At 43.6% G+C, this 15,847-nt stretch overlaps 1 protein-coding gene across 4 annotated transcripts in view; it reads right to left on the reverse strand.

Annotated features, from left to right (window-relative positions):
* cbfb (core-binding factor subunit beta) overlaps positions 1–14,347 on the reverse strand; it is a 32,037-nt gene extending 17,690 nt beyond the window's left edge. For all 4 annotated transcript variants that reach the window (XM_087842767.1, XM_087842766.1, XM_087842769.1 and 1 more), the window contains exons 1-3: positions 13,965–14,347; positions 13,457–13,543; positions 9,556–9,672 (exon numbers count right to left, since the gene is read on the reverse strand). In XM_087842767.1, the coding sequence (XP_087698893.1) occupies positions 9,556–9,672; positions 13,457–13,543; positions 13,965–14,042 (282 nt within the window). In that variant the 5' untranslated portion in view covers positions 14,043–14,347. The remainder of the gene's footprint in view (positions 1–9,555; positions 9,673–13,456; positions 13,544–13,964) is intronic.
* Between the last annotated feature and the right edge of the window lie 1,500 nt (positions 14,348–15,847).

Consider the following 15,847-nt stretch of genomic DNA (forward strand, 5'->3'; position numbering starts at 1 on the left):
CTGAGCAGGATTCAAACCTGGCCCTCCTGGTGTAAAGGAGGCTACTCATCTCACTGAGCCAAAGTCATTCTCACAAGAAAAGAGATGGAGAGACTGACAATTCTGCTGAAATGAGCAGAAGCTGCTGAGAATTATGCTGATAAGAAGTGAAATGGTTGAAAATTCTGCAGAAGAGGTGAACAAGCAAGTTCAAAGTTCAAACAGCAGATTTCTGCTGAAAATAGGTTTTTGCAGAAGACAGCTGAAAAAGCTGAAATTTGTGTTGAAAAGAGTTAAAAAAGTTTAATTGTTAACTGAAATATTGCCATAAGCGGGATTTGAACCCGGGCCTCCCAGTCTGAGAACGGCTGCTCATCTCACTGAGCTAAAACACAGCTCAGCCCGGCGAGCAGAAACAAGTGACCACATTGATAATGTGTTCCATTCAGTTCAATGGGCAAAAATATTGTATAAAAAGCTTAATATTTTAAAAAGTATAATAGTTAAAAGTACAAAAAGATATAGCAGGAATGAGCAGAAATAGCAGAATCTTGTGAAATTTGAATGGTGAAAATTGCACGAAAAATTGTGGAAGTAGTTAAGCGGCAAAGAACGGAGCAACTTGAAGAATAAAGTATAAAGAATAAAGAGAAACAGGAACTCAATAGTTATTGTGTGGATGCCTTTGAGGGCATCCACACAATAACTGGAAACTGTGTGATGTGCTCACATGTACCTTCTCAGCTAGCTAGAGCTAGCTTAGCACAGTCCACCCTCATGTCCAAATATGGTCACTTTTGGCTCAAACATGGAGGAAAATGTAAAGCAAATTAATGACTAACTCAGCGCTTATTAAAAGCTCAAACTCAAAGCTGACAGTGATGATGTTACATATAAAGTTCACCTCAAAGATTAAAGTCATAGACCTGTGTGTGTGTGTGTGTGTGTGTGTGTGTGTGTGTGTGTGTGTGTGTGTGTGTGTGTGTGTGTGTGTGTGTGTGTGTGTATGTGTGTGTGTGTGTGTGTGTGCCAGGTGTGACAGCAGCAGGTGTAGATAAAGCACGTTACTGGCCTTCTGTTTCTAATCCCCTGCTGAATACAGCCTAACATCCTCAGGCCTATTGTCTCTGTCTGTCCTACACACACACACACACACACACACACACACACCTGCTAAAGCAACAGAAGTATAATAGCAGGGTACTCTTCTACTGTATGACCACTCTCTCTTCTTCTGCCTTTCCACCCTGTAATTATAAAGACTGCAAAACAACATGTGACACACACACACACACACACACACACACACACACACACAGTAACTGCCAGGTCATCTTGGATGATGTCAAATACGACTTCGAGCTTCCATCTAAATGATCTGAGACAGATGTGAGAGGTGAAGACAAACAAACACGAACCCACGAAGAAGAAACTCAAACTGATTCGCAGGCCTCACTTTTCAGTTTTCACAGAGCGAAAATGTTGAAACTTTGTTCAGGTCATATCTTTGTATTGCAAAACAATTGTTCCTGGCAGTTGGTGCCTCTATTGTGAGTGCCTCGGCCCTGCCCCAGTCTGAATCTCTAACTGCCCCGAGACACATAATGTGCATCATTGCTATGCAAAGTCCTTTCTGTGTGCACCAGAGGGCCAGACACTGTGGCATGTTCCTATGGCTTTCATGGAAATATCATGCAAATCCTTCCACATGCTGGAGACACACTTACAAACACGAGAGAGCACGAGCTGGCACTAAATATTTTTCCAAAGACTCACACGTGCTGACACGCACCTGCACATTTTGCATTGCCAAATATTCTGCAGACACAGTTTACCTGATATGATTGCAGATTTCCAAAGCATTGTGTTTGTGTTTTTCAGTCCATGAACTGAAGAGAAGCTGCAGGACATCAGAGGAGATGAAGCTTGATGCAGGAAAACAGATGCATCTTGTAGGTTTGAAATAATGATGTTGCAGACGCCGCTTTGTGGAGAAACGCTGTTGCTGCTACACCGATCCACAAACTGCAGCTGATCCATCAGGTTTGAACTCAGCCAACATCAGCGTCTGTTTCAAAGCTCAGCTTACAATCTGTGCTCATCCAGCATCTTATCAGGATTTAGCAGTTTCCCTTTTACATGCAAACCAAAGGTGATGGAGACCAAAGCGTAGTAAGTTAATGGAGAAACAGTGAAGTTTATATCACAACGTGCTGTGAGTTTTCTACACTTGACCCTTTAAACCATTTTAAAGGTTTTCTGATAGTTTTGATGCCAACGTGTGAGCTTGGGTGTGAAGCTAAAGCAAACACACGAAAAGCCTTTAGTTAGTTAACGTGTGAGCTTGGGTGTGAAGTAGGGATGCACCGATACCGATACTGGTATCGGTATCAGGACCGATACTGTAAAATGTGGTATCGGTTAACTCGTAAAAGTTAACCGATACCATGAACCGATACCAACTTATTTCATTAATCAGAGGGTGGCTTGTCATTTTTGTTGTAGTTTTTTAGATTGGCCACTAGGGGGACATCCCGCGCTAAACAGGCACAGGGTTAGGCGAGTGAGACTGGCGGCTCCAGATAAAAAAGAGAAACTGGAGGCTGCTGTAGCTAGGCTAAACAAAATGTCAGCAGTGTGGAACAGCCAACTTTAACTCAGGTTTTGGAAAAGCGAAGAAAAATATCAAGAGAAAATCCACGGGCAGTTAAAATAACAGAGGCTCGACTCATTTTATCGCTCTGGATGACCAGCCAATGCCGGTCGTGGAAAACATAGGATTGCACCGTCTTCTCAGCATACTCGAGCTGCGATATGAAATTCACACACACACATCAGGGAGATAATGGTGCCAAAGCTTTCTAAAGAGGTAAAGACAAGCAGTGTGTGCGCGATGTCAGTCCTTGGTTTAACGGCGCAGTGGACTGATGATCCACGGGCAGATGAGGAGTTCGTCAATGCCAAATACTTTCGTTATTTTGTTTGTTTGTTTGTTTGTTTACAATATGGACACTCTGCAATAATTTAAAAGTTTATTTTATTCTCAAACCTAATTTGTATTTATTTGATTCCAAACAGAAGTGTTTATTTATTATTCTGAAAGCTCGGGACAGTGCCAGTAGTTCAGTGATATTTTGTTAAATTACAATGTGGAGACTCTGCAATAATTTAACAGAAGTGCTTATTTTTCACTTGAAATTTTTTTGTGGTGATTTTTATTACGATTTTATTTTTTATCGGCAGAGAATAAAATAAAAACTGTCTTCCAATAATTGCATTTGTGTGTGTGTGTGTGTGTGTGTGTGTGTGTGGTAGAAGTATCAGTTTTTGTACTCAGTATCGGCAAGTACTCAGATCCAAGTATCGGTATCGTATCAGTTTGAAAAAATTGGTATCGTTGCATCCCTAGTGTGAAGCTAAAGCAAACACACGAAAAGCCTTTAGTTAGTTAACGCGTCTTTTACGAGGATGGTGGTTCAACACTGCTCACTGAATTTAAATCTGAAAAACCAGCTGTATTTGTCACTGTTAGGAAGGCTCAGGGCGCTGCGATGAGTTCAGCACATTCACCTTTGTCCTCGTTCTGAACGTGAATTATGAATGAATGAAACGAGCAGAAGTGAATTCTTTCCTTGATGTGCTTTCATGCTGCCAGTGCACCCGCTGACCACATTTTGAGCACCCTAAGCGTAAAAAAAGAAGAATAACTCAGAGGTACAAACTGCATAACGTATAAAACATTTCCACTTTTTGTAGAGGCAGGAAAACAATAAAAAACAGCAACGGGAAGAGAAAAGTGTGCGATCGCGTCGGGACGTCTGAGGCTCACAGGGACAGAAACACACAGGTGAACTGTTGCACGTCTTTGTTCCAGCTCAGCACACGTTTACTGGAAGAGAAGGACTCAGAGAGAGGACTGACACACTCGTGCTGGATTCCTCACCAGACTGAGTCCAGGAAGAGAGCTCCATTCAAACACAAAGATGTGAGCATGCAGCACGGGGACGCGCACAAAGAGCACACAAACAGAGGACACTAGACAGAACAGTGCATTGTGGGAGTGGGTGTGGTCATTGATCTGAGCCCTTGAGCAGGAAACATGATACTCTGTGGGAGGAGAAGCACATGGATGTGTGTGTGGATGTGTGTGTGTGTGTGTGTGTGTGTGTGTGTGTGTGTGTGGGGTGTGTCTCTGTGGGGCTCAGATCAAAGTTTACTTTAACTTATTTCAATCAAACAACCTTCATTAAAATGAACGGAAAAGCCACTCGGGCTGTCTGAGTAACACACACACACACACACACACACACACACACACACACACACACACACACACACACTTGGATGAAGAGAAGCAGTAGCAGAGGGAACCAATTAGTGGTCTGGCTTTGATGATGTCACTGACAAGTCACGCACCGATGGCACAGCTTCCGTTCAGAGGGAAACATAACACCGCACACATGCACGCACACATGCACGCACACGTGCACGCACACATGATGCTGCTGTGAGTCCTGGAGGCTTAAAGCTGATGAATAAATTAGAGGGCGGCACAGGCGTCAGATAAGGAATGATGTGAGAGGGCTTGTGTGTGTCAGAGAGATCGCTGCCATCTGGAAGAACTTTTTCACCATCTTTGAAAACAACTCTGAGGTTGGAGCACGAAGAAGACAAACACGCTGAAATGCACATTTAGGTTCACAGCTGGCGTCTTCTCACATTGATCAAAGAAGCCAAAGCATTTGCATCCATCGCAGTGTAACTCTGACTTCATTTGAAATGTCCACTTTCTGCAGCAGCTGATTTGCACCACTGTTGTGTATCTAACCTAAAAAGAGCGACATTTTCAGAGTGACTACGATTGCGAACATTCTTCTTCTGAAAGCTGTTGATGACTCAAAAGTTGTGCGTTTACTCTTGGCGTGGAGCTGCGATGGTGCAATAACATACATCGACAGCTGTGTCCATATTTGCCATATTTTCTATTCACTCCTATCGATCTGGAACAACTTTTATCTGCAGGCACAATAATCGTATCTAATCAGTTGGCACGGAGAGGCACGGACAAAGAGAGAGTGAGGCCCGCTGGGTGTGCGACATATTTGTATGAATTAATATAAAAAGTGGAGTTAATTTCCATCAGTTGTCATGACAAACGGTAAGTTATCACCTGACGATCCTTTAACGTTTTTTGGGTTGCGAGCTCGACGACTTTGCAGATCTGATTACTTCTCACCAGTGTTGGTCAAGTTACTTGAAAAAAGTAATCAGTAACTAATTACTGATTACTTCCCCCAAAAAGTAATCCCGTTACTTTACTGATTACTTATTTTTAAAAGTAATTAGTTACTTAGTTACTTTTTAAAAACACGATTTACAACCTGAATAGGTGATAAAGTGATAGATCTTTCAGCCCAATTCTACTTTTTCTGCATAATCATCATACAAAATGTAATCAAATGGAAAAGTCTCTTTTTAAAACTTGTTTTATTAGTTTTAATCTTTTAACTTTATGCATGAAGCAAAAATTTAATTATCTGCAACATTCTCTGACTGGAAGAAATTAGTTTAACATTTAAACCTATTTTCTGCACATTCCAGCACATAAAATAAAATATTTTTGTGTGTTTACACTCAGTCTTTCAAATAGATGCAAGTAAAACACAGCAGAAAATAAATAAAGTCAAAGACTAGCGGTCCTGTTGCTCTATTTTCACCTGTAAAGCAGGAGTGGGGTAGGCGGAGGGTTACCCTGGTGCAGGTGTGCAGCGGTCAGTGGAAGAATCCGCGAGTTTCTCTGTGAGTTTCCCATTACGTCGTAGCTACTCGGTGCTTGTTTGGAAGTTTAGGGGTTTTTTCTCTGTAAAAAGAAGTTTTCTTCCCACGCACAACGGACACTAATGTTTTTGTCACTTTTTATGGAATCAAACTCAAAGTAAGGTCAGTACTTCCACGCTTTAAACGCTGCACGCTCATACTCTCTCTGCACTCGATATATGATCCATTGTTGATCTGCACACAGCTGTTGTCACGAACGTCGCACTCGCTTACATCACTGTCATGAGACATTCTCGCAAAAAAATCACGGTTTTAGTAACGCAGTAACGCAGCGTTCCTACGGGAAAGTAACGGTAATCTAATTACTGTTTTTGCAATAGTAATCCCTTACTTTACTAGTTACTTGAAAAAAGTAATCAGATTACAGTAACGCGTTACAAGTAGCGGGCTCGTCGTACCGGATCAAAGTCAGAACACTTAACAGAGACGGAGCCTCAGCGCTGAAAACCATCACACAGCAACTCTACAGTTCACACACGTATGACTGAAAATGGTCTGGTTCATGAACATGTTTTCAGTTTTTCTGCATCTTCACACGCAAAACATTCTCTCTATTAGGCAACTTCTGCTTAATGCTAATATTTAATCAGCCACTCACATGGCAGCAGATCAATGCATTTAGGCGCGTAGACATGCTCAGGACATCCTGCAAAAGAGCATCCGAATGTCGACAAAAGGTCATATATGACTGCAAACGTGGCGTGGTTGTTGGTGCCAGGTGGGCCGGTCTGAGCATTTCAGAAACTGGTGATCTACTGGGATTTTCCCCATGCACCCATCACTGGGGTTTACAGATCACAATAAAAAGTAAAGAAAGGAGAAAGAATTCAGTGAGCAGCAGCTTTGGCAAAAGTGCCTTACTGATGCTGAGGTCAGGAGGCAGCTGTAATCCAACCTCTCGTAACAACCAAGAAGAGCATCTCTGAATAACAATACACCGAACCCTCACACAGCAGCAGAAAGCCACAACACTGGTTACACTGCTAACAACAAGTGGACTGCACAATCATCACATCTCAATCCAAAAGAGCATCTTTACTTTAGCACCTTGGGTCCGAACAGCAACCCAACGGTGTTATGGCCTCAATGAAAAAGGCGGGGTCTCGAGCTGTGCTGTTACAAGCTGCAGAGTAGAGGAGGATGGGAATGTGGTGAGAAAGGCAGATATCCATTTTAGAAACGTGGTTACTCCCACGAAAGAATCAACGAAGGGGAAAAGCGATTTTTAAGGACTTTCAAGAACAAAAAAATGACTCAACAAGCATCTAACAAATCACATGTAAACACGATGTACTACTCTGACTACAGAAGAAAGCACCACTCAGTATTTGAAACTTAAATAATAGTGTGTAGTTGTTGTTAAACAGCAACATTTATTTAGAAATGGGTTTAATTTTCAGGTCACACCTGCCTCTGAACACGGCACGGCTGACCCAGATTGACCAATCCAACGCTGAGCGCGACGCAAAGTCAACGTTTTGACATTTAAATGCTCCAAAACTCTAAAATAAGAACCGTGCTGTCGTCTGTTTCAGACCAAGCTGCTGCCGGCGCTACAGTTCCTGTGCAGAGGCTTGCTAGCAACTTAGCAGCTAACGCTAAAATTAACCTCCTCCACAGCTGGCTCCCATTAGCCTGCAGCAAAACAGCGAGCCTGTAACTTCTACACTCCCTCTCTCCCTCTTTCTTACACACACCCCATATGCTCAGTCGCCAAGTTTAACCTGGCTGTGCCACTCTTTTGGTTTGGCACCATCAGTGTTTGGAAACGAAGGCGGGAAAAGGGGAGAAATGGAGGAGTAGAGCAGATGAAGTGAGGATGAGAGTGAGTGGGGGATGAAGCCCACAGCGTGGGAGTGAGGATATGTGCAAAACATACCGGGAGTGGACGGAGGGTTGGATGGACCCATTTTCTTTACCATTTATCTAACTTAGGGACCCAAAGGATCTGAGTCCAGCTGGCAGAGTGAAAAAAGCTGAAGCAGTATGGATGTTGACGTAAAATCAAAAGAATAACGAACAGAGAACGGATCAGGAGAACTACAAGAAAGATAACCCCATTTATATCTAAAGTTACCCTGTGCTGTAATTTCATTTTGAAAAGTTTTCATCTGCACGAATTGTTTTGCAAGCAGTTAAAACCCCAACTATCCCCGAGCATCGTGTTTCTCTGCGTGGGTTAGCCGTGACAGTAATTAAGAGAAGAAGTTGCAACGTACACGAGATCTCTGGCCTGGCCTGACAGTCGTCTTCTGCAGGAAGGTCCAGTGGGATAGCGAGGCCGTGTGAGTGTTTGTGTGCGTGAAACTAAAGATATTGGTGGAGTAACACAGCAGAAACTGTACACCGAGTGCACGAACAAAGGCTCTGCACTGATACGGCAGAGTGGAGTTGTTTGCACTCGGGAAACCGCGCTCTCCTGTATCGTTTAATGGAAATGAATCTTACATCAAAGAAAAGACCGAGATTGTTCTGTCTTTTGTTGGAGACGCATGAAAGGAGAGTGTCCTCGAGCCGGACAGCGAGCAGAAGGACTCGTTTGTGTTTCAGTTTAAAACATGAATATGGAGTCAAACGCCACGCTGTCAGCACGAGCGTCAACATTGTTCGTCTCACGAGGGAGACGCAGAAAGCGAGGCCTCGACTTTGGTGCTACCAAACAACTGTTGAGCTGCTTTACATTGACGAGTGCTGGCCTCATTAAAACTTCATAGATCTGTGAGCAGCATTAAGGTGACAGAGAAGATGCAAACCGTACGCGTGCATCCTTTTGCCTGACACTAAACACAAAGTCTGCAAAATGCTAATCACCCATTAACACGAGTGCACGCACACACACACGAGTTCCCAACGTCAGGGCACTTGAGCTAAATAATTAACAGTGTGAGATTAGCCCGTCAGCCTCGGGGCACGGAGGTCCATCGATTCCCCAGAATGCATTTTTAATGAGCCGCCAGCCGGCATTCATTTCAGCTGGCCAGTGTCCGTGGAGGGTCTTCTGACACACGCACACACACAACCATAGGAAGAGTCCAGGCTTGGCGCCAGGGGACACAATTAACATACACATAAACACGGCAGCGCCGGTTTACGAGCAGTGGATATGACTTTGGAAGCAGCAGCAAACGAACATCTTCTAAACTCAAAGTTGTTTAACTTCTTTGATGTTAGAAGCTCAAACAAGGTTTTCATCAGTTTGCTGTCGTGAGAGACGAAGCAGCGATTTCACCTCTGAGAACAAGATCGTGTTCACAGTCACAATCAGCCCACGCTGGTTTAAAAGCTTCTCTTTGCAAAAAGACTAAATGCGTCCACATCTCATTGATCCCTTCAAGTCCATCGTGGGCACCTGTGCGACCCCTGACACACAAATCAGTGTTTTCTGTCGGCTGTTTGGCTAAAAGTTGAAGTCAAACATGTCCTGATACACGTCTACTCAGAAATTCACATGAGGCTTTTTTTCGTCTTTGGTGTCATTTTCATTTCTTGAATAAAAGCGGAACAGAAAGCAAAGGGCAGACGCCGTTTCTCTATTTTTTTTGTTAAAAGTTTCACAATGTCAACGTTATATGAATCAAGCACACATGACTAAACATCTGTTGTCAAACCTGTGCAGGTTTTGCTGTTTGCGTGATTAAAGGTGCAAACGATGCGTCTCGCTGCCTGACACTGACTGCTGCGCTTCACACTACAAAATGAAAGAAATGTGTTTGCTGGAGCATCTTTCACTCATCCTACCCTTCCCGACTCCCTTTCGAAGTCGACGTATTCCCTCGTAGGAACCTGCCTCTGATCTCCGTGCAGGTTGGCCGGGAAGAACTGGAGCGAGAGGTTGGTACCTGTCGCTACGAAGGCCTGTGGAGAAATGGAAACGAGATCATTTGAAATGTGCATGAAGTTTTGATTTTTTGAAAACAGATCTCAACACATAACGTTTTAGACAACTGGTGTTTTGACTTCAAAATGCTCGTTTTCATTTAACTTCTGAGGAAAATAACAATATATTTTACGCAGGACTTCGGTACCACAGGTCTTCACTATCCAGCGGGTGAAATTACGGTGATGCTCTGCCTACAGGCTCTTGCTTACTGCTGTCACACATGCACACAGCTTTAGCATCAGTGTACACGCCAGTATTAGGAAGCCAGTGACGTCCAAGCAAAGAGAGGAGCTGAAGGCCCGTTTGGGACGGCTGCATTTACACTTCCACTTTTCCTTTTCTGTCACTGTTTGGTTAGATAGGCAAAAAGAAAAAAACTACTTGGTTTGGTTTAATAATTCAAACATGGACTTTCTGAGTTACATTTAACAGTGTCGCTTGCTCTTGTTTTGTGACTTTTATTGAACTTTATCAGGCTGCACATTAAAAATAATCCTAAAAGGGTGTAAAGAGGGCTAATATTGACTGACCAAGCTCAGTATGTAATGACTCAGAGTGATAATAAGAGGATATTGCACAGCTGTGGCTCTGGATGAGCATTTTTATCTACTCGACCTTACTGTTATATCTCAGCTTGGCCTTGAAACTGGATAACAAACCAGAAGCTGGCATTTAGAAGTTCAGTAGTTTTGCATTATTGTAATTAATCAATGTTAATCTCTTTTTTCTTAAAATGTCCAGAAATGCAGAAGAAGTACATTCAGCAGGAAAGCTGAAAATAAGTGACAAATGTTAAAGCCTCCTCCTCTTTGCCTTTCTGAGGTTCTTCGTGGTCTAACCGCTCTCCTCTCAGAACAAAGGCTCCAACTGAAACAGCGGCCTGCTCTCCTCACAAACATATAATCACATCAGGCTCGAGTGTTTCTTCTTTTCGCATTTCTGTGAAACAGCTTCTCGCTCTAATGGGATGTGCTCCGCACACGTACCTCCACACAAACACACAGAAGCACAAATGAAATGAAAATCAATAAAATGCATTTCTCCGTTGCAGTCAGAAAGCAACGAATAACAGAGAGGCAGAAAATTAGGTTAGAAAATGTCGTTTTTATAATGCGAACACTGTCTTTGTGTGTCCGTGTGATGTGTTGCGTTTGCTGAGACAGATCAATACTAAGGGCATTAGTGATGCGACTGAAACTGGAAGCATATGAATTATGCACCCTTTCAAATCTGTCCCTCGTCAGAGAGCAAAAACTGAATGAAAGAGAAGAAGGACAGAACGAGGGGAGCAGAGAACAGCCGAGTCATCGTTTCTGCTGTATTTGAAGTATTGGATTACAACCATCTGATACTAATTTGCTGCGCCTACTACTGCTGGGAGGAAAAAGAGGGAAGGGGAGGCAAAAAGAGAGATGGAGGGAAACGGAGACAAAGGAGCAGAAAAGAAGACAGAAGTGGAGGAGAGGAGACAAGAAACTGAGGCGAAGGTGGAGGAGACGTGACGTGAGATGAAGAGACGCATGAGGAGCAAAGAAAATGAAGTCAAAGGAGATGAACATGCAGAGAGAGCAGCGCGGCATGGAAATCGATAGTAGTTTAGAAAAGGACTCATCTCTAATGAGCTGAGCTGAAGATCATTTACTTTGAATTATTGTCGCATCCATCAGATCAATCCTGAACATTTAAGGGCCCTGCGATCAGAGCCACGCACCAGTGTGTGCGTGGCTCATTTCATTTCTCGTGATACGTGCGTGTCTAACAAAATACCGAAGCACAGAAACGAGATAAATGCCTGTTTCTTTAAAAGCCTAAAGTCTTACTGCACATCTGATTTTACTTTCAAAAAATAATGAAAAACAAAACCACTAAAACTTTGTCTTTGATTTTTTTCATGTCGAGTAAAATTAATCCTACAGTTAGTCCGGAAGTCTCACATGTTTGTTCTGGAAATCGATTTATTTAAAGTCCCAGAGATTTAAAAGTCTTTGCTCGGAAAAAGATCTGATGTCATTTTTTCCCCAATCGTTTTTAAAAGTTAATAATTGATTGACGGCGCCTTTTATTAAAAGCTACACGTTAACGTGCTGTGACGTCGCTACACACACGTTGGAGGTCAAACTTTAAAATCCAGAATTAAAAAGACTTTGTCTCCATAAAAGGCCAACCTCGCATTGTGTCTGATAGTCGTTCACCGTTAAAATAGCAGGAGGTCTTTACGGCGTCAGGCCGACAGATAAATCAGAGGCATGATGTCACAGCTGCCGTCAAACCGTTAAAACCGTGGCCATCAATTCTCACGGCAGAAGAGGCTTATAAATACAGCGCGGACAGACAGACAGACGCAACGCGGCCCACTAAAAGATGGTAAAACTAGATGGCCTGCGCCCTCCGGGCTCACCGCCGCTGCCCGAGGATGACAGCGTGTTTGTGAAAAATACCACGAGGATGACTAAGACGGCAGAAGTTGCTCTGTGTTTGCGCCAGCAGCCCGAAGGCTTTCTCGTCTGACCTCACCTTTTATTGGAGGCGTGATAGTTTGAAACAGACTTGGCTAATCGCATCATTAGAATATTAATGTGTCCAGACTTGCTTTGACGCTATAAACACTGCGCCCTGTGTGTTTGAAAGGAAACAAAAGCGGGTCACGTGGGTTTGTTTGCGCTTACTGTGAGGAGAAAGCTTTGTCGTATTTCCACAGAAGTGAAGACGGTAACATATGCAGATACGTTTCTGTTACAATGTTGCTGTTAAAGTTCGACACTGAGCTTCATGCAGAGGAACATGTTGCACTTTCACAGGATTCATCTCACACTCAGATTTGTTTTAAAGCTTTCACAGCAACATTAAGTGCTGCTCACACTGTGGGTACAAAGAGCGCGCACTGCTGAATCCTGCAGTTTCACCTGCATTGCACTATAATTGACACTGTGATGCTGTGACAGTGAGCTCGAGTAAAGCCATTTGCTTTTGGGAGGCATCCATTTCAAACTGGACGTTTGACTGGATGCACTGGAGGAGCGGAGCGAGGCGGGCAGAGCCAGCTCACAGTTACCTCCTGCTGCAGCAGCTCCCCACAGGCTGCTCCTCCGTACGTGAAAATAAAGAAAAAACTTTTTACATAAATCAGTGTGACGCAGGCGACAGCAGAGCACGGGGCCGCCCAGCACAACTGAGTATCTAAACTAAAATAGTAATCTAATTACCAGGTATCAATCAGTTACATGATTATTGAAAAAAAAAAATGCTCTTTTGTATCATTACTGTCGTCTGCTTCCTGTGTACAACAACATTAGACAAGCAAGGTGAGGTTTAGCTTAAGTGGCAGCTTCAGGCCCCAAATTGCACCTCCTGCTCTGTTCGTTGGAACCGTGAAGCTGCGTGATGACATGTGACGACTGCAGCTGCACAACAGAGGAAAGAAGCCCGCGAGTGAAGTCTGGGGGGTCTGCATGTCTGATAACAGGTCTACTTCCTGGTGCGGGGACGCATCAAAATATCCGCACAAAGCCAGTTTAACAATAAGGTTTCATAGTGTCGCGTATTAGTGCCGCGATCGTGTCTTTGTGATTTCTTATACTAGTGCCATTCACAACACCATCCAGCCACTGCACATCAGTGTGCTTTTTATGAAATGAAAACTTTCTGGTTGCACTTTTCCCGCTGTTTGTGTCACATTATGGGTCCACAGGACTGCCCCCCCCCCCCTCCCTCCCCATCCAGTTATTTTCTATAAGGAGTAAAAATGTTTGTTTTGCTCACCACTTCCGAGCGTCCATCTCTGCAGGCGTTCTGGAAACGAGCTTGTCTCTCCTCGTGGGGCCGGTCTCTGAAGCCCGTGTATTTAATCTACAGAGAGAAGAATAACACACATACCTGTTACATGAAGCTGGATTTGATTTGGCATCTGCACTGAATGGGACTGATTGATATTCAGTAAGCTGCAATTTGAAGATAAGCGAGAGGAATTTAGATTTTTGATGTCAGAAGCAGATCCTTCTTTCTACGCTGTTGTTTGTACTTTTAACAAAAAAACTAAAAATACATAATTTTTTTTTGTTCATCCAGGATTAATACCACAAATAAATCCATAACGACACAAAGGAAAAGAGCAAAATAACAAAGAGTAACAATGTAACTTATAAGAAAGCCTCTCTGTGCGCCAGTCTTTATTAGTTTTACCCAACAGTGTGAAGTTTGTCACAGCACGCTTCTCTCCTCTAACGAGCCTCCTTTCTCTCTGTATTTCCGCCGAGCGCAGCAGACTCACCTCACACTCCCTGCTCAACTTGCGGAAAAACTCCTCATTCTCAAACTTGCTCCTCTGGTCCGGGACTACCCGCGGCATCTTCACCAACACTTTGCGGCCACTTGAGATTCGCCTCTTTTTTTGGTAATTATCCCGCAGCGCAGTTAAGTTAAAGTGAGCTGCAGTCCGTCCCTCAGTCCGTCTCTCTTTCACTCACTTCTCTTCCGTGTCTGTCTCTCTCTCTCCCTCTCTCTCTCTCTCTGTGTTTTTTTCCTTCCCTGTGTGGAGCAATGTGCTCTGTGCTGCTGATCTGTGTGATTGTGACTGCTGCTGACACACTGATGATCTGCCTCTGCCTGCGGCTCCTGCGCGCTCCGGGTCGCCTCTAGCTCCAAATGGCTCTTATTAAGTGACCCACAGCGATAGATAAAGCTCAGTTTGACCGTGTAGCTCTCCCTCCCTCCCCCTCCCTCCCTCTCCCGACGAGCGTCTGATCTCAAGCAAGTGGCAACAAATGAGCGCGTCTCAAGTCTACCTGTAACTTTCAAGTGCTTCTTCTCAGTGGGCCTACCGACTACCCGTGGGTCAAGAGGGCTTAAGCATCAAACAAAGGCGCTTAAGTCTGTAAAGTTGCTATTAGAATAAACGCAGGGATGCCAGGGAACAAAGCTGTTTTATGCTCTGGCAGCACAGGAAATATTTGTCTGGTGTGTAGCATAATTTGCATTTTCATTCATGTATCAGCGTGATTTAGCAAAAGGTCAAAATGCTTCCAAAATGCAGTATGCCCGGAGTTAAAATGAAATTTAAAAAAAGGAAATAGCTACAATTCATCACTAACAGCCCGCAGTATCACTGTGGAAGAGTACAAGCAGCCGTTTGTTACACTTCTTCCTTCAGTTTCTCATATAATAACAGAGCTCTTGTTTTCTCTTTCTCTCCTTTTCCCTTCGTGGTAACGCTTTGGCAGGTCGTTAGCGCCGCTGTTAAAGGTCACATTTACGACAGTTTAGAAAGTACTTGAAGGCATCAACAGTCTACTTCCTGGCTCCGTCGAGTCGCTCTTGTGACTGTACACCGAAAATACCGCCCCCCTCAGCCACCCACCCCCATCCCATTTCCACTCTACCCCATGCCCACACCTCCATCCCCCCATTCACAATAATAATAATACTACTACACACGCTACCTAACGCGCATGCGTCTACTTTGGGCCGCAGTAACTTTATAGGATCCTTATGTGAGAAGTGGAAGCGGGAGGGAGCGCATAAAGAGGGGGCGGTGTAAATGATGGGTGGTGTTCTGATTGTCTGGTTCTCTAACATTTACAGATTTACTGATGCAATCGACAAAAAACAAACAATCTCCTCTGAACATCTCCTCAGACAGACTGTGATGACTTTTAAAGTAAACATACAGTAAGAAATACCAGGTTACTGAGAAGAGTGAGGACTAAATAAATAAGTTTTAAACCCCCCACAGCCTCTCCATCTCACCCACGATGCATCAGCGAATGCTGCAGGAAATCATTGTACCTGTGGCCGTTAAACTCCAGGCTAAGCTCCTCTTTATGACATTGAATTCTTTTATTATTTGTAATTAAGACTTTTTGGTCTTTGTTTCATGTTTACATTTTACGTGAGTGTCTGTAACAAAACGATTCAGCTTTGGATTCATAACGCCCTCTGATTGTGACCAACAAGAACTTATTTAACAAAGTTGAAGTCGCTGCTTTAATATTTGGAGTTTCTCTGCTTTTGTCCCTGAATGTGCCTGAAATTTCAGAAGCTTATGCTTTACTCGAGTACGCTTCGCTGAAGGTTGGAGAACAGCTGCTGTGATCACAGCATCATAATATGCTACGTTTATTATTATTAACATGCAGGTTTGTGAGCTTTTCTCAT

This window comes from Neolamprologus brichardi, chromosome 7, assembly GCF_056152115.1.
Source record: "Neolamprologus brichardi isolate AB-2024 chromosome 7, ASM5615211v1, whole genome shotgun sequence".
NCBI classification, from domain to species: Eukaryota; Metazoa; Chordata; class Actinopteri; order Cichliformes; family Cichlidae; genus Neolamprologus; species Neolamprologus brichardi.